The sequence below is a fragment of the Adelges cooleyi genome, unplaced genomic scaffold (assembly GCF_023614345.1).
Source record: "Adelges cooleyi isolate 19-005CV unplaced genomic scaffold, UGA_ACOO_1.1 ACOO_flye_CR_arks_rails_tigmint_CR_PRNA_376, whole genome shotgun sequence".
NCBI classification, from domain to species: domain Eukaryota; kingdom Metazoa; phylum Arthropoda; class Insecta; order Hemiptera; family Adelgidae; genus Adelges; species Adelges cooleyi.
The window spans coordinates 12,941,294-12,962,069 of NW_026096053.1; the positions used below are offsets into that span (position 1 = coordinate 12,941,294).

General features: G+C 35.6%; 2 protein-coding genes across 7 annotated transcripts in view; both read right to left on the bottom strand.

Moving 5' to 3' along the window:
- LOC126841052 (low-density lipoprotein receptor-like) overlaps positions 1–20,776 on the bottom strand; it is a 54,296-nt gene that overhangs the window by 11,694 nt on the left and 21,826 nt on the right. The window lies entirely within an intron of this gene.
- Positions 675–2,232, bottom strand: LOC126841054 (mitochondrial import inner membrane translocase subunit Tim10). The gene is made up of 2 exons (XM_050577288.1): positions 2,010–2,232; positions 675–1,308 (listed from the first exon to the last, which is right to left on the bottom strand). The coding sequence occupies exon 2, from the start codon at positions 1,131–1,133 to the stop codon at positions 888–890; it is 246 nt and encodes an 81-aa protein (XP_050433245.1). The 5' UTR covers positions 1,134–1,308; positions 2,010–2,232; the 3' UTR covers positions 675–887.

The window sequence follows — 20,776 nt, forward strand, 5'->3', positions numbered from 1 at the left end:
GGTTTTTTTTTTAAAATATTTAACCGAGGTTCTTTTTTTTGATGTGGTCACAGAATATTCTCTGTTGTGGTCTCCATTGTGATAAATACCATTTGTGAAGTTACAACAATAATACTAGGCAGTGGAATAATAATAAACCTTTTTTTTTCTTGTTCCACAACACATTTGGTTTTACTCGGTCACGATTATTATCAGTATTCTGTAGGAATGCCTAGCATCCCACTGTTTGTGGGATATTGTAATTTTTGACACGTTCAACAATAGGCAGCACACTTGGGTATTGTTTAAATTAAAACTACACTAATTTATTTTTATTTGAACAAATTTAAATATATTGTAATTTTTTATTTTTTTCAATAAAAATGCATATTTTTAATATGTTGGTAATATTTTGGCACGTAATTTGATATTTTAAACAGTTTTCTTGTAAATAACATTTTGTAAAATGAAATTATTTTTTTACTTTGAAAAATTATTTAAATAACAAGCTAGTTTAATTTTTCAACTAATATATTTATCAAATAAAAATATTTTTTTAATATGGTGAATTAAAATGTATTTTGAATAATTCTTAAATTAATCAGAAAAACAAAACATAAATAATGTGAAGTATTTCATTTGCATTTATTACCAAATAAAGATTTCTATAAACGAGAAAAAAAAATACAAACAGAATTTAAATAATAAAACCTTTATTTTGATATTTCCAGACTATCTGAAAATTAATAACATCTACGTAGAACTTAATAAAATGACAACAGTACGATTTTGTTTTGTCCAGAAATGGCCGATATTAATTACAAACTTAAATAGTACTAAAAAAAAAAAACCCACAGTATTTCTATTAGTACAAGTATAAGACTATTACGACATGATTAATACATATATTATTTGGCGTTGAAGTCAAGTCTTAAGCTCTTGCCGACATTTTCATGCATTTGGAGATACTTGACAATACATCGATCCAAACACACGCTCTCGCCTTTGTTCAGATCGCCCACCTTGTGTTCGGGTTTCACACATTTCTTCCTGCAGGACTCGGTCATACGACTGTACATGTCAGCCATCATGTCCAACTCCACTTGCTGGAGGTTAGACAGATTCTGTGGCATCGGGATGGAAGCTGCAGCCATGTTGTTGTTCGTAACACGTGAAACTTCCTATTACAATTTTCTTTCACTCGGTGTGTATTCGCCAACGTTAGATAATCGCATCCGTTCTCTTGCTTTCATGCTGTCATATCGTTTGGAATCGATGTAACGTTTCGACAGGACAAACGAATAAAGACCACCCGATATAGCCAATGACCTGAGAAAAGTAAATATAGTTATGTTTGTTACTCGACAGAGTAATTGAAATGATATATTTAAAAAAAACAGGATTAGGATAGGTAACGGAAATTATAATAGCCACAAAGATATTTTATCTATGTGCAATACAAATTTTGTTAATCTATTAGAATAATATAATTACCGACTGTCGTGTAACAATTATTGTATTATGTATAATTTATTAGATCTTTGAAAATTGAAACGAGGTCCGCTAAGAATTAGGGTTTTGTTAAAAAAAAATTGTTACTTAGATATTTAGGTATAAAACTCACTTTTTATAATAATTGTTGTGAAGTTTTACTTCTTACAAAAAATGTAATAGTTGTAATATTATAACAATACAGTACAATTGTTTGTAAAAGAATTGCAAATTACATTTGCAATTTTGTTAAGAGAAATTAAAAAAATAAAAAATTTTAATTGTAAACTCAACTTTAGTATTTAGTTTTCAAAAAACTTAAAATTTTAAACAAGCGGAACGTCGCCTAGTTAGTAGTTGCTTCATATTACACTGTATGATGTTAATATTGACCTTGGGCGATCAATACGCGGTTTTAATTTTAACAAATTTAAGCGTACGCCGATTTATTATTTTGTCTACATCAAACAAGGAATTTAACGGACGAGACGATTACAAAAAAAAAAAAAATTAGATAAAGCGTTTTAATGTGATAATACCTATGATCCAGTGTAAATAGGGTCGGTCATATTTGGTTTGTACTCACCATCCAATGAAGACTTTCTGAAAGTGATTCAATTTCATATCTTCTCACATCAGCATTGTGGTTAATGGTGAAATATAATAAAAAAAAACACTGAACTTAATAACAATACTTAAGTGGAAACGAAAACTTCACACGTGCTTGCGCCGACGACTGTCCGGACGAGAACGATAAGGTTATCTATCTGAGAGGCAGAAGGCGACCGCGGCAGCTGCAGCTGTTTAAGAGGTACCACCCGTTGTGATATCGATCCGCTGCGAACAGTGTGACCACCATGCGCGGTAATTATTATGATGCTACGGTAATTACCGTACCGGGTGACGCGCTATTGCCACCACCGTAGCGACAATAATGCCCAAAATTAATCGACGAAAACGCATTTATTTTTTTACTTTATAACCGATGGTCGATATTGTATAATTGGCCATCTCAATAACTATACAGTTCAAGTGATGATAAATAACAGGTAGTTTATAAAAAATAGTATTTAAAACAAATAATAATGTCAATTAAAAAGGGTCTTTACGACGATAAAAACATGTTACGTGACGAAATGTTTTTGACATAGCCAATCGATAAAATAATATTTAGAAAATATTGAAGTTTGAGAGTTTCCTAATCGTTTAGCCAAAAATATGCATTACTACAATTATACTACTACTTGTTTGATAAAAGCATTTCAACAGTGGCGTACAAAGTTTTATTGGGTCTTAGGTCCGTTTGTTCACAATTCAAAACCGGAAAAAATAGAATTTTTATAAAAAAAAAAAAGTCATTCTGGTCAAATAAAAGTCCTATTAATAGGGGGTCCAAGTGAGGCGGCAATTTCGGGGGCAAGGTAACAACCATGAAGTCTTAAGGGAAAATCTCGGACGGGTAATACTTGTTGCCACGCCGACTGGGTAAGTATAATTTTGCCGTTGCGCTTAAGCCGACATATCCTAATGGAATCACGACCGGAATTAAAATAATAATATTATCGTTATTATTACATTGTTGTTGTTGCGCTGTTTTCGAACCCAGGCCAGCGGGGTTAATACTGTGGTGGAAGACCGCGGTTCGAAAGCACTGTACTAGAAATGTACGACCCCTGCGATTTCAATTAATGTCCGTCCAAAGTACATAGATAGGCCAGCCCAGCCCATAGAATGCGCGGTATACACGGTTCAAAAAGTAAACGGTCTCTCCCACACACACACACACACACAAACGACATCGGGGTCTGCTCGGATCCTTTTATATTTTCCCGAGGGATGCCAGGGAAGAGGGATAGGAAAGCCGGAAACAATGGAAAAAAACCCACGAAAACGGAACCGCGACCGGGTTGGTGATGAATGACCCGGTGTGGTCGAGTAAAACTAATATAACGAAAAATAAAACAAAATTATACAAAGGATAAGGGCGAACGCCTAAGGTGACACGACGAAATAGTATTATTACTTGTAACACAGGGGCCGAGGAAAAATTTAAATGGGCATTCATTTATTTTACCCGGTGGATCGAGAGTTTCATGGTACATGAATTTTAAAAAGCCGTTACCAGTGCAGTAGGGTATTATTTATTTGAACGAATTGGCGTTATACATAAAGAACAAACGAGATTCGACAAAATTGGGTAAATCCAGATATCCATCAGGATTCCGGTCGCGTGTGTTAACCATTTATATATATATTTTTTTTATCTCGCTCCTAAAAAACCACGGTCCGTTTCACATCGGTCGTGCTCGACCGTATAATAAAATATATATATTATTTTATTTAGTAGATAATCAGATTTAAAACGAAATTTGTGTGTGCGCGTGTGACTAAAGATGTGAATTTATGAAAAATACAACCGTTCCCCTGAGAGTCGGAAAAAATACAAGTTTATAAAAAATAAAATCCTGACTCATTTATGTTTTTTTTTTTTTTTGACCGCACAAAAACCCTATAATACCAATACTCCTTATGTTTGTAAAAATCAAATATTCGTCGGGCATGAAAAAAAAATTACCCACTGCCGCATTACGATAGTCTGTTGTTTAAAAAATAATATTATTATTATTTATAATCAATGGTAACACTAATAACAATATAATACAGAATACTACCGACGAGTCCAACATTTAATACAATGATATAATTTATAATTAGTGTTTTGTTGTATACAACGGTTCGAACTTTACATCCATTAGTTTATATCACGGGTCCGGTGGTCGCAGTGATCTTAATATATTATGTATAAATATGTGTTTTTATTTTTAGTCACAGCGACCCACAAATGAGAATTTATGTTATATAATATTAAAAATAATGAGATAAATTTGATAAAAAAAAAAAAAAAATGGAATAGTAAGACAACATATAATATTTGGACATGGGAAAAATAGAGGGTTTTGCAGGTTCTGTGTTTATTAGTTCCCCCCCCCCCCACAAATTCTGTTATAGTTTTAGGTACCCAAAAACAACACAGCAACATATAATGCACAATAAAAGAAACCAAACCAAATCATCGCAATATAACCCTATCAACGTTTGATTAATAATGGCGTAGGCTCTTCTCTCGTGGGATTCGTATAGTTCGAAAAAAGCTCACCAGAGATAAATCTTTTGTATTCGAAAAATATACACAATACCAATCTATTTACACGGTGGTGTATATATTATATTACAAAAAACGGAAGTCGACATAAATCGCGTTTTCCCCGGTGGCTTTCTAAGTGATAATCATCGGAAGATGCGACCATATTTTTTGTTTAGGGGTTTTTTTTTTTGTTTTTTTGTTTGAAACTCGATTTTCTTATTCTTTAACACCGGCACGGCAGTGTAATAGCGAGCAATTTGTTTGGACGACGAGCACCGCTTTATTATGTGTCCCATTACATACACTTTGGGCGCGAGGGAAACAAATCGCGGTAGCGCCGCAATGTATAATAATTTCTGAGCCATTCATTGATTTTTATCTTTCAAGTTTAAAAGGAAAAATTAATACGATTAACATAATCGAGACAGAATCAAATAAAACGGATAGAATGAAAATAAAGTTCCTTCTCTTTCCTATAGTTAACGATCTACCCGAGGTGTTCATAAAATATAATGTCCAAGTCGAGGTTTCGAGTAATTATTTTTATTTTATCATGTTTGACCACACCCAAGGTACAAATTAACAAATTTTTTTTATGTTTTCTTGCCGGCAACCGCCAAGTGTCTTAACGCAGACACTTGACGGTTGGTACAAGGACCTCTCGAACGTCTAAAAGCCTAAGAGCGCTATTGTTTCAACAGCGAAATGAGCGTGTACACACTACTCGTCTCAAGGTGCACGGCGTTAATAAAGCTGGCGCTATAGTAAAGTATAACATTGTTAAGACAAAAACGTGCCAAAAGGAAAAAAAATGTATAACAATATACAATACCTGCTTATTAGCGAAAAACTTGGCGACGCCGTTAAACATAATATTATACATAATAATGAGCAGTTTAAATATTTTATCGGTGTTTGATACGGGTAAGTCTCAAAGTCCATCAAACTTTTAAACGCACTTACTTAAGTATTCACAAACGGCCGAGTCGCGTCGCGCCATCCTCGAGTTACCCGCCAAGCCCGTTTCTGGTTTGTACAGTGTGTATATGATGAATTATTATGCATAAATGTGTAATTATTGTAGTGTACACAGCGACGGTTTGAGTACACACACGAGAAAGCAAGACGAGGAGACGAAAACTTTGTCGTCGAGTAAGTTCAAGTGTATAATATTTTGTTGATCTTCATAAATACGTCTTGATACACAGCTCGAGTTAAATTAATAAGACGTGCTTGTAATCAGCGTCGGGCGAATTTTTAACTAGATGCTGTCGAATAACAGAAGATAATTAATTCAACGAACATCCGAGTGAAATATTCCATGATATAATAACGATCATTAAGACGTCGTTCGAGTTTTTTACATACGTCTTTAAGGAAAACTTTTACTTCAAAACTGATATCCACACAGTTAAGAACTATGACGAGACATATTTATTATACTTATTGCGACTTATGCACACCTGCGCGAATCTCTGCGGCAGACACCACAACGATGAGCCGTGGCACTCTGGTTAATTATAATATATATATATATATAAGGGACACACGCGCCCGAGGCGGTTCCTCGGGATAACATGCGGCAAGTGTGTCTGGAACAGGAGACGGTAAATGGCAAAACGGAAAATGGGTTGTGCAGCAAGGTGTGTGTACGGTTTTCGACCGGGGTCTGATGCTGTACCACTCAGTTGGGAAAAGCCGAGTGACGAGGGATAATGGCTAGACGTTTTCCTCGGTGCCCGCGTGTCGTCTCCGAGACATCTGAATACCGACAGCTCCCTTGCGCGCGTGGCAAACACCTAACGATAATAATAATACAACCCGTTTTGATGCGAGTTTGTCAAAACAAACAAACGTTATTTCGACGATAAAATACACACTCTCCTTGCACGTATAGTGTATTATATTGAATACACTGTACCGCGTTCGACAGACCGGAACAAGTCGAAGACGGAACCGCCATTCGTATACATCCTGGCCACATGACACGACCGGCACGGGGTTTTCCCATCGAAGGATTATGAATTTCGGTGCACGATAAACGCATACGGTCTGCGTGGGAGTCGGGGGCGACGTCTTGTGTTCGCGACGAGGTTATCATAAATTATAAGCTTATCCGGTTGGGGAAAAGCGAGGAGGCGGAAGCATGCCAAGGACACGGGGCAGAGGGCGAAGGGGAATCGCCCGGCCGGGGGGTGTGAAGAGAGACACCAGACAGCGGTGAGCTTGCGAAGATATCGCCATGGCAACGACAGTCGTGTGTATGCTGCTGGCGGTGTGTGTGTGTACTTACGCTATACACGGTGGTAGTCGTAAGTTGGCTGGTGCAAAAATACGTACTACCGGGGCGAAAAAAATAAAAAATAAAAATAAGGCGAATATTTGCCTGTCCATTATTGATTTGGTGACACGATTTTTACGCAACACCGTCCGTACCCTTTCCCCCCCCCCTTCACACACACGCCTACCCTACCATCCTCTCGTTATCTCATCATTGTCCTAATTTCGCCCGTTGACAATCGCCGGAACCAATGACCGCCGCAATATTGAAAACACACGGTGGACTCGATTTATTATAATTGCCCACTGTCGTCAACGAACTCGGTTAACTACTTAATTACCGGCAAAGGTCACGGGCGATGAAAATCGGGTCACACCCGACCTTGTGTGTCATATTCGACGACTTAATATGTTGTATTTACATAAATTACCACCGTTCGACGTGTGCGGTAGGTTTCCTTGATGAAATTCGGTAACCGAAAAAAAAAAAAAATGGCATTAATAATAACCGACGACGGAGACTAGCGATAATAACTTTAACGTTATTTTTCCCCCTCGACGGCGGCACAAGCACTTAAAGCCGCTTAACCGTGCATCAATCATGAAACGCCAAGCCTCCATGGTATTGTGTATGTGGCGCAAAGTAATATGATTTGTGATCTATTATCGGCGTGCCGAAACTGCCAACAGTGTAATAATACATATGTACAGCGTGTACAAAAAAAAAAAAAAAAACTTGTAATCGCCCGATGAAAACAGATTATATTATTATATACACACAACTATGGAAGTTTACAATAACCGTATAGCGCCGGTAGAAATCTGGAATACAACGCGCGTTTTTTGTGTAATCGAACTATGTTTTATTTATGCGTTCAATTGATTCTCCGGCGGTCTTGTGGGAAACGCGAAAATAGTGATTTCCCATCGCCAAAAGGTTCGCCAACGCAAACAACACAAAGGGTTATCCACACAGGCGGGCGAATAGTTGGCCTACGCAGATTATACGCCGAGCAGAGCGGAGTGCTTAATTTTAATAATAATTATTATCGTGCCGGTTAATTGGTTTTCGGGTCTAATATATATAAATTATATAAGACCGTTAATGGCACCGCGGTTTACGTCGAATCGCCCGAAATGTATAGAAATCTCGAGAGAAAAAGCCATAAATTATTTTCGGTCTGCAACTTGCAGCCTACCACCACCACCCAGATTCGCCGGCAATAACGTTTCAGATTATATTTATGTACTATAATTTTGACTTAGTCAAAGGCTACGCAAAACAACAACAGTTGTCGGAAGGGGAAAAATGCTTTTTGTTTTTATTTATTAACCAAACTTTGTCGGCCGCACACCGACAGCAGCTATGCGGCGGGAAAGGTACACGTTAATAGCTTTAGTTTATTATTAACTTACATTATGTACGTATATGTACACTACACGGTGTAAAAGTATACATCGATACTATACTACAACAAATTCGTGTTTGGGTTAATAAACGAACAGCCTTCGAAATGAAGAATAATGGACCGAAAAACTTATCATTCCTAGTTCTTCTCTCCGACGTTCGCCATATTGGCCAAAAATCGATCATTTATTCAATGCACTTATATATAATGCGCTATTAGCGCTGTACATCTGAGGGCAGCATATATAAGAAAACGAAAACGTGCTTCTTCATAACTCTCAAAATTCTATTCAAATATTAAAGTGGTGTACAACGAAAAACCGCAAGCATATAATATTATTATATGTTTATGTAAGAGTTCAATATCAAAGTATAACGACATGACAATTTTTTGTCAGTTTCATATTGCAAACACGAGTAAGTTTCTTCGGCGTGCACGTTTCGATGTTACACACACACATTTATAAAACACTTTAAAAACACAAAATGCGCAAATAAAATAAAAATAAGCAACACATCATGTTGTTGATACATACTTTTGGGCTGAGGGTACTGTCTCAATGACGAATGACAACTAGAAAACATATTGAGAGTTACTAAAATAAATCTAACTTGTACAGTACCGAAAATGTTCAAATTTGTTTTTTTTTTTTTGAAAGTACAATTATCTTTTATTCCTTTTACAATGATAATAAAAAAAAAAAAATCCTACAATTAAAAAATTCAATAGCCAACGCGCTACATTGTTCGCGTAATAATATGTAATATGTATGAATTGTTTGGAAAATTAAAAAAAAACGGTCATAAATTATTTAATATTCAGCAGACAATAATCATAACAATACACTACTATTGTCACCGGCCGACGCTCTACTGCTTTTATACCGGGTTTACGCGAATTAAAAAAAAAAAAAACAAAAAGCACCGACGGCAATAAATTTTAAATTTGCGTTACATTTACATAACTTTTGCATTTTTATTATTTTCGCATTATAAATTACGAATGGACGCGTTTACATAATAATATAGAGTAATGTTTAGCGCACATCCGAAAGAGCAGAACAAATAATATAACGCTATGGATTTCACATGTATAATATTATATTACTATGATTGTACACCATCGTTTGTATATTATGTAAACAATTTAATTGTCCTTTGCCGGCCGTGTAAGCGACATGATATATAATGATAACGATAAAAATCTATTCGGAATCATAAAACTAAACTCTCGTAGTATACTTGCCCATACACCCCCACCCACACAAATACGAATTGAATGGACTGTATGTGTGTGTGTAATAAAATACAGAAAAGGACTTTTTTTTATTTGACTTTTTGCTTGCTCTGGAATTATTTATGCGAACAATGATTATGTTTGGCGTCCGACTGGCGACAATGCTGTACAATAGTTTGTGCGAATTGTTATTATATTATTCTATAGTAAAAAAAAACCAATAATAGTCTTGCAAGAAAAAAACCAACTAAAAGACCTAACACGTGTAAAACACATACGGTCATTCATATTATGTTAAAATAAGTCATAATATGCTGGAATACCAGCATATTTTGCCACTGTATTGGAAAACATATGTAATTAGTGTAATTATAACACAACATTGACAAAAAGTAACATAATTGACATTCTGCCATCCTACAACTTGAATAAAAAAAATAAGGGCAAAAGGATCAAAATTTGTTAAAATCACCTTTTTTGGAAAAATCCGACTAATCTTTGTGACCGAATATTCATACTATCTTTATCTAACCGAATATTTTGAGAAGAACTTTTTGTCCTTTTTTTTTAAATAGTCTTTATTGAAACTCTTTGTCCTCGCAGATCAAAAGTCATAACGTTTGTATGTTTTAATATTTAAAAAAAAACCCACCTCTGTACCAGCCTACACACTGGTGATGTCACTTAAGGTATTTTTTTTTTTTTATCTCGTCATCGTAATATGGTATAATATATTATAATAACCGTGAAAGCATTTAGCTGTTTGTCGCGACAGACGGCGAGGCGGATGTTTGTGTCCTTTGTAATCCGCGAGAGAGACGCACCGAAAATCGATAAATGCCATACAAAGTGAAGTTTTTTTTTTTTTTTTTAATCGTTTCAGGATTATATTAAAAGAACTTACGAACATCGGTAGGTATATACCAGCAGAATAGGGACTAACCGTTCTCGGAAAACCGATTGCCTTTGATCTTTTGATATTAATATTAAACTTGTACACACGGTACAATACAGCAGTAACGAAGGAGAAAATAGGAAAATATGGAAAAATCAATACCGACCGTTGACTAAGTTTTGCATTTCGCATTCACAGACAATTTTGCCTGAACGCTTGTCATATCGATGATCAACGTCGATCGGGCTCGAAAAAAGCCTACCATTGGCATTTGTCAAAAATCCACAGCAGGTAAAATGTGTTACACACAACGGACTAAACAAAATACATTAACCGCATGACGCCAAGATGAAAATCGCCCCCTCTCCAATAAAATATCGATCAACGATGAAGTGAAGAAAAAATGGCGAGTTCTTTCGAAAGGAAGAGGAAAATAGTAATTATATTGACAGGAAAGGAGCGAGGCGTCACGCGGACGAAGAGAAGAAAAACATCAGAAAAAGGAAGGAAACCCCATTGTGGTCTCGCGAAATTCGACGAGCCCTTAAGTTTTTTCTTTTGTTTATTTACAGCGTTATTATTATTTCCATCATCTCGTATATACTCGCAATATTGTTATTTTAAACAAATTAATCTTGATCAAAAAGACTGAAACGTCTGCCGGCGGATTGTTGTATAATTAGTAGAACCGTGTATAATATGCGGAGGCGCCAGGACTCTAATGGGTCTCCGACCGGGGACGGACGTACCAACAGCTTACCGACGACAAAAACCCTTTCTCCTATATATGGTATACATACATATATATTATATATATATATATATCTAGACTCTTATGTGTGTTTATATAGCTGGCTGTGCTTATATGCCCGTATTAAATAACCGCAGCTAGGCGGATGGCCATTTTGTTTTCCAGTCCGCCACCGCACAATGGCCGACAACGGTTTCTTAATAGCCAACTCACCACCCTCCTCCTTTCCTCTCCCCTTTCGTTTGAGTCGCATACTTACATGGTGTATTGCGCGCAAATTGTTACTTATTTGTCGGATCCCTATTTTCTTTGCGCTCATCGTCGACACAAACAATTTTTTTTTTTATAGATAACACAAGCACACCATCGTTCTTATGTGGGCACGCCACACACAACCGATCGAGGATACCATTAATTACACATGGCGGTGGTTCTGGGATGCAAGAAGAAAAGCTCGACTTCCTCCGTAAGCTATACCCGAGTTTCTTGCGTTATTGTTAATATTTCGCCGGTTTATGTTACGTTATTATTGCGTTTGCGATAAATGGTATAGGTTGCTAAAAAAAAAAAATACAGGGATTTTAAGTATTATAATTGGGACACGAGCGGCCGCGCAGTCTTACCAATTATTGGGCCCTTTGCAAAGCGCAAAGCTTCTCCCAAGTTTTAACATGAATATCGCTGCTAATCCTTAATCAAAACAAATACATTTTATTGATTAGGGATCAATTATAAGGGATAACAGAAGTTGAGCTGGAGTTGAAAACATTTAACCGTGGACGCAGAGTTTTTTTATCAAGCCAAAAAACATGTTCTTGTTTTTAGCTCAAAACTGTATTTTATTAATCCTGTAAGTAACGGTGTTGGAATAACTCGATTTTTCTTTTTAATAACCCGACCCAGCCAAGTTTTTATGAGTATACATAAACTCATATTTTTGGATGAATACTAAACGTTTGCTGGGTTTGGTTTGTTATTTCCAACTCTGTTAAAACAGAGAAAAGTAAAGTATTTTTTTTTATCATATCAATATTCTGCATTTACCCCGTCACGTGCGCAAGCTTATGATTTCGGACAATCTTCTATTATATGTTTACATAAAAGCTTATCTTATTTTATTATACTCTACTCCATGTTTTATCCTGGCGCGTTAAAAAAATAATAAACTCGCATTATAACGTGCAACAACGAAATAACTTCCGCAGTGCCCTTATTAAGTACACTTATAAAAGCAACGACGGTTTTAATTTTTTATGAACTAGCTATTGCACGCGATTTATGTGTGTTATAAATGACCATGTAAATAGTCTGTTAGGAAATAAGACCAACCAGAAATATATTGTTTTATTGTAATATTTTCACACTCTCAGTCTCATAATAATATAATCACAAACGTGTAATGTTCACATGTCCAATCATAATAGTGTAAATCCGGTATCTATCTGAAACCTACGTGCATCGTATTGTAGATAACCTTTTGTTAATAACCTAACTTAATGATACCGAAAGCCCAAAAAATTATTTTGCTCTGTCGTGTACAAAGTGTTAATTAATTATTGTAACTTATAAAAAATCTACATATTTTGTATCTGTATTGTTTATGCGTATATGAGCTAATCAAAGTTCTTTCGAGGGTTAAACAGCGAATTAAATTAGCAATTTTTTTTTTAGTACCACCGAGATGTACCCTCTCAAGTACAATTTGACATGATCTGAATTCACTTGTCGTCGAATATTGCCTATATATGGTGACCCTATACGCCACGTGCGGAACCTTTATTGGCGCACACAACAACAACAACGTGCACAATTTCCCGGGTCCTATTTAGATTTCACATTTTCCCTCCATCTCTCCACAATGCTAACGATCATTCGCGAAACGGCCCAATAACCATTATAATACGGTACTGGGGTGTATTCCTAAATATACATGATGTATGCGGTATAAATGTTTGATAATCGTTTTTTTTTTTTGTAAAACGTACAAGCGAAAATAAAAAGAGCGATTTCGAGTGAACATTTTTTAATGGCACAAAAACGGTTTCCGGTTTTTATCACCGTCCACGCACATTCGTTTTACGACTTTTGCAAAACCAACCCTTTGATGCGGCTTTTTTTCTTCTTTTTTTTTACTCTTTCGGTCAGTGAAATAATATATTACATTCTTCCCCCGTTCGGATCGAAAGACAGTGCACAAACTTTTGACGGATCGTTCCCTCTAGAATTGTGCAACGGCTATTTCCGCCTAGCTTCCGTTATTCGATTCCCAGTGGTTTATGTTTTGACAAAAATCCTATTGTTACCGTTTTTTTCCCCTACGCCGACTGGCGCACAACGCGCTATCTATATACTCCACAAGAAAGCGATTAGTGCGCAAAGACGATAGGAAAAGCAGGCGCCTCGTTGGCAAACCTTAAAAGGATCGCCGACCAACTCGAGTAATATCGGATCAGCTAAGTCGCGTGGTATGTAATATTAAATATACAATATAAAGAGTACCGAAAGAGTACCTTCTTCTTAAATTCGTGTATCGTATAAATAATTTTTCTTAAATCTTTTGTGCGGCGATAACGGATATACAGCCGAATATGATATATTATTAAATGTAATACCGTTCACATGTTTTTGTAAACATGAAGTGAATAAATATATTATTATACACCCACACACCACACGCGCGCAGTAAGCGCCCTTTGCTTTGCAAATGAACATAATAGCCTTAAAAATAAGGATACAAGCTTGGGATAAAATAACGCATAAAAAAAAAAAAATACATAGGGATAAATGTAAAGTTATGGGTGGATGGAGTTTGCAAAACCTTTTCTTTATCTTTCGCTTTACCTATTTTCTGGGAAATTGTCCGCTTTCCCTTTTGGAAATGATTACGACGAAGAGAACAACCCCCGGTCCGTTATGTTTATCCTTCCAATTGCCGGATAAGGTTAAAAAACCGGTGCTTTTATGGGAGTGGGGGTGGGGGTGGTCTCCTGCAAAGGCCGTACATAAACGCAGCAGCTCACATACAGCAGTATCCACGACACGGGAAAGATAAACTTTTGCCCTTGCCGACGCTGGTTTCCCCCCCCCCCCCCGGTCGATAAATCTCCTTTGAGAGCATCGAAGCGTGCAGATAAAAATCCTCTACTAGCAATATAAAATATACACACGCTTAAACTAGCCCCATGTAGACAATATATATTATTATACAATATCTTATTTTTGCCTACCGTTCAAACCGCACGAAGCGGATTTTCTGTGCCGGCATAGATTGATGCGGAAACGCGTATCTCTTCGTTCTATCTGTTTGTATTTGTTTGTTTTTTTAAAAATATTTATTCATTCGTCTCTAGCCGACTTTTTTAATAATGTAATATGGGTAAGTACTGCTTTGTAAACTGCGCGTATATCCTTCAAACACTCTCCTTCGAACATTTTATTATATTGCACACACTTTTTCTTCTAAATTAATAATTTCCACGGTCAACACTTGTGATCCGACTGGATACAAGTGTAATCCGCTTCTTGTTTCCCGTCACGTGCGCTGTAACTTTTTTGTTTTGTTTTCCAGCAAAACAAAAGTCATTATCAGCTTACGCCGGACCCGAGTCGGGATCATCAAAGTTCGACCGACTATATTACACATAATATGTATACATATATATACGTATTAACAAATGTACTATGTACGTGTCGGTGTACACATATTATGGCAAAGGTAACAACAGCTATACACAATATATGTAGAGGTCGATTAAGCGTACAGCGTGCGCGGACTATGATTCTTCGTATTATATTTGTTTTCTAAAGGAGCAACGCGAAAAGAAATCCTACGCTCTGTCTACGTGCTCGTCCTTCAGTCATCCTTATCGGCCGAGTCTAATAATACAAGGTCAATAGAATAGCGACCTTTTGTTTGTCGGCTATGAAAATTTTGAAAATATTCTGAATGGTGTTTAATGAGATTTATACTTAGGTAAATGGTTATTTAAGGAATAAGGATACACGCGTTTAAGATGAACACCAAAAATTAACATTTCTCTTTGAGAAAACTAAGAAACGGCCGCGTTGCTGAAAACTTCGATTATGGGCACCTCTTCCCGTACTCTGTTTCTTTTCAACGAACAAACCACCTCTTCTCTCGTTAATTAACTACACACATATAATTGTACTATTTATTTTCTTCCGTCCAAAGCGTATCCGGACTAGGATATAGGCTTCTGAGTAGGGTGGAAACAGCGAATTTTCAGCCGCGCACGCTATGGAATTTGCCTATTTACATATATATTTTATTTGATCAAATCCTACCAGAAAAATCTCCATAAAAATGCGAATTTCCCAGTTGCTTTACGTATTCATCGTGCGCGCTTGACCCTATATACCGGCCTCTTTTGCCTCCTTCTCTTATCTTTCTCCCCACACTGTCTATACACGGTACAGGCGATCATTTTTGCATCCGCACATGACACACGGATCGCTAAGCTCAAGATGGGCGTATTTCGTTAACATCTGCCGCAACATCACAAGCACGCATTCGGTATTATATATAATACAGTTAATGTATATATATATATATATATGTGTGTGTGGGCCAACACCGGAGGCGCCAGCCGAATTTCCATTTTCCATGTAAAAAACGAATTTGTCTCAGGAGCCGCTCGACAAAAAGGGAAAACGCATTTTCCCCCTAGAAATATGTACAACTGGCCTGAATAGCATAACAGAGAGAATTTTGATCCTGCTTAGGACGGTAAACATACGTTTAGCTTGATATGAGTTGCAAACTTCCACCATAAGCTATAAAGCATACAGAGAATGCATGGAATCATTGTATAAAAATATATTGATACTTATGTAAACAATTTTTCATGTACATACTTTGATTGACTGTAAATTATATAAACATTAAAAAAGTATATACAAATGTTATGACGTTCCTTCTTTTGGGTCTGATCGAATTTTTATGCACAAGCTCATTAACATGTAATATCATGCATGTACGTCAATCGAGAACTCCTTAAGTAATTATTTTGTTAGTAAAAATAATTAATACTTAATCATTTTTTTCGGATGATTTGTAAATAAATACTCTAGAAATAATAGTGTTATATAATCAAAAATGTATCCGATTAATATTTAATTATTAAAAAATGATTTAAACGTACTTTATTCTAAACATCTTAGCCAATTTTCTCCTTAGAAGATAATATATGACGTATATTGTACACATTTAAACGGGGGGAGGGGTGGGGTTAAAAAGTGCGATAAGCGATGCTAAAATTTTAAGAAAACTGTTTTTTACATACTGATATTGTATTTTATTCACGCATAAACATAATCAATCGCTCACGCCCAAAAAAAAAACAATTTATCATAAGAAAAAAGTATTAATGTTAATTATTGGAGTCTGCGTGTGCGTGGCATATTATAACGAGTCAATGAGGTCGCAGAGGGTATCGGTGGGAATCGATAAACAATTGGTAACGTTTCATAATAACACATATGGAAGTCGATATATATATATATATATACACTAATTACTGAATTGTGCGATGAGTCTCCCATTAATAATTATTATCATTGGGACCGGTTGCTTAACGAGGAGTGTTACGACAATAGGCGCACACGCTTGAGACGGACCTCGTCGACGATAACCGATCGACCGTTCTTGTTATTGATAATTACGCTACACGATTGCTTTTAATGAAAACGAAAATTAAATTAAAAAAAAAAAAAAACAGAAAAAGTGCAACGCGGACATGGCGTCTACAACGTGGACAATGACTCGTGCCCTAAAGATGTAACAGAGATCAAAGATAATATTGTCGACGGGCCATTAGTAATGATAACTATACAGGTGTTGTTATTAAGGCGAAAGTCGATTGGGGGCGACGGTCAAAACTTCCAAATATCTAACAAGGCAAAGGCGTCGAGGGGCACATGTATTTAGGGTTCATTGTCGGGGGTAGTAGTAATAGTAGTAGCCTGGCCATGGGGGTAGTAACGGTTTAACACCTCCGTAATGTGTTGTACATTAACTAGCTTATGAGTGCCGGAGGGGGTTACTTTGCCCAAACTATGTACCGCCTAGGCCATAAACAATTTACTACACTGCAGGAAAGGTGCGGACAAACGCTTTACTCTATATTTCCTCACTTAAGGCATACGCGAAGGCGTAAAACAGAAAAACTACAATTACATTAATTGAAAAACAGCAAGGATACAAAATGTCACATTCTTGTCTAGTTGAAGAATTTGGTTTTGTCTTAAATGAATTGCATGTATAAATTATAAATCCAACCGAGATAGGTAAAATCAGAGTAAAATAAATACACCTTGCTTAAATTTCGACTAAGACATGAGAGATTATCAAACATTTTCATAAATTATCAGTAAAAGCAAAAGTAATTACAATGGCATTCAACAAAATCATTATAATACTATTGAATCACTAAAATGATATAATAAAGTAAAGTATAATAACAAGCAATTTTTTTTTTCATTTTCGGTTATTTAAACAAACTATTTCGGATGCAAAAATGTTGTAAAAGCTGATCGATTGTGTAATTATAACATATATTACTATGTTATAATTAATTGTATACTAAAAAAAAAATTAACGAAGCGGTCCCCGCGCGTATTGTAGGTAATAATATAGATATATTTTAATTGCGTTCTATCATTTTATTAATATTATCAAATATTATGCTTTTAATCAGTACACAAAATGAATCAGCAAATAAACAATAAACGCACGCGAGCACAGAGTGTACCTCGATCCTAACTTTTATGTACACAAAAATCTTTAACGAACCAAACAAAGAATACAAGGCAGTACACAATTCGGTTATAATATTGTGAACCCAATGTTCTAGAATATTATATTTTTATGATGCAAGAGATAGCGTTTTTATTTTATTTTATTACTAATAGCGTTTTATCCACGATTAACTAGATAATATGAACGAAAGATGACTCCGCGCATCATATAAAAAGGGACAAAATACATATTATTATTTATTCGTGTATGTAAATCGTATAACAAGATATCGATTGTTCAAACGATACATAATCTTACCCCTTTAAATTTAACCGACACAATTTATTACAGACACTAAAACTGTACATCGGTCATAGAATACATATTATATATTTTATTTTTTTCCAACTAAAAGATAAAATAAACAGAGTTGACAACGCCAACGTAAATCCTATACACCGAACTACTATATATTATTATTATTATTATTATTTTCTTTAAGGATCGAAAAAGGATTTTACGGTCTCGCGAGTGTAGAGGACATCTCATAGTGTAAACACGGGTTAACATTCTTTTTTTTTTTTTTTTTAATACTATTATTCTTTATAGAAGATATATTAAAATTGTTTTAACGGCACCGAGTGCCTTGTTGTTGCTGTGTACGCCAAGGGAAACGTGGAACCGATAAAAGTAATAGATGGGTTTTTACCTCGACGGCGCATTCATTTGCATATTTTTATTATTATTTTTGTTTTATCTTATACCCCGAAATGACCACAAAAACGAAGTATACATAACAGCCATCCTTAATTAATTATTTTTCGAGTAAAATCGTGTTTACTTTTTCTTGGACAGCGTGGTGGCGCTAAAACTAATATTCTCTTCATCTCAGTTATGCAATAGTTTTCGAAAAAAATTAAGAACTGCAAAATTACTCTTATTACAAACAAATAAAATACCAACATAATTGGCATAAATAAATATATTAACAAATAACTACATCAAAATTGTTGTTTAAAATATTTTTCATTTTTAGAAAAACCTTCAGCCCGATTTTAAGTCTTTTTATTTTTTGTGTTATTGTACAAAAACAATACCTTCTCGGCTTCGCGTCGAAGCTAATAGTAATAATGGTCTCCAATCATATTTGTAAAATTATAAATTCTCTCGCACAAAAAAACAGAAGTGGTAAATTCGGCGCTTTTAAAAAATCAACAATGAAATACGAATTGTTATAGAAATGAAAAGAATATCATCAATATTTTCTACCGTCAGAGGCAACAACGTTAACTATAGATAAAAAAAAAAAAAAGAGTAAAGGCGATTTGCATTTTTATTGCTCTCTCGTTAGGCTTCTTCTTTTGACTAGACCTTTTTTTTCTTTCGCTTAGATAAAATATGTCGTGGATTCATTGCATTTTGGGGGAGGGGGGGGGAATTCCCATTAAGTGACCGCGCCTCGACATTGACGGTGGGACGTCGGGCTGTACTAATTATAAAGGCTCCAAGTCCATTGTACGTATTATACAATACTGCACTGCAGGTTGAGATTTAAATTTTGATAATGCCCGAGGTGGCAGAGAAGGTGGTTGGCCGGGTTGATTTTATCGTGGAAATTTATTCGGGCCATTCGGCTTGTTATCGCAAAGAACCCATTTGAGCTTAATGACGGGTCGACCGTCGATCTACCGCTTAGGTATGGGCTTTTATATTTTCCTTTGTCGGTGGGAAAACCCTTTGGGTAAATCGGTAAATCCAGCGGAAAACAACCTATACAGAGCGCGACTTTCACGGTGAACCGTTGGCTTTCTTTTTCTTTTTTTTTTGCAACCGAAATCAAATGTTATATATTATGTGTACAATACATATACATTTAAAAGGGGAATATTTTTTTTTTGTACACGACCCGTTAAAGCGAAGAATCCTGAACGATATTTAACACCGCGGAAAAGGAGTTTGAAAAATATAGGTGTTTCCCTCTACTATTCCTGGTGAAAAAGTATGACATTACATTCGCTTATCGGTAAACCGCGTTCAACTATTTTGTTTAATTTTTTTTTTTTCGTTTGTGTTTTATCACAAAAGTACATAGTGCCGGAAATTGATGAATCGTATCAAATCGGTTTCACATATGTATGATAAAAAAAAAAATACTCAAATTTTTTAGTTTTATTAATTTTCCAGCTATAATCGCACAAAAAGATAATGTAAAAACAATTTTCCCGATACTAGTTTAGCTTCGATGCAGAGCAGCGAAGGCATTGGTTTTTTTAATCGATAATGATTATTATTTTTAATTTGTTTTAATATTTCCCAACGATAATATACCTTAACAAATAAGAGTACGAAGGGATAAAATAACGACCTCGCGTTAAATCATATTTATTTACTATATTTTTATAAGTTGTCTGCTGCTTTTTCCCGGATATTCTATATACACAGAATAGGCCTACAGTTTCCTGAGGTAATTTAAGCTTTTCACTTGAACGACGGCCAAGACTATCAATGGCGGACGCGGCTGATCGTTTAGACTTTGGGTAAACCGCGGTTGTGGTACCGGTAAAGACTACTGGGGAAACAAACTCACACGGCCCGAGTAAGCAATACTTGCCGGGCAAAAGAGAAATATTATGATAATAATACTAATAAAACACACAGAAACTACAAAACGTGTTGCGGGATAATAATATAGATATGTATTGGTCGAATTCCCAAGGGAAATGCAACTATACCCCACACATATATATTATATAATATTATTATAATATATTCGCCTATTTTATCCGGTATAACGACCTCGTGTGCCGGCACAAGGGAGACGATTTGGTTTTTT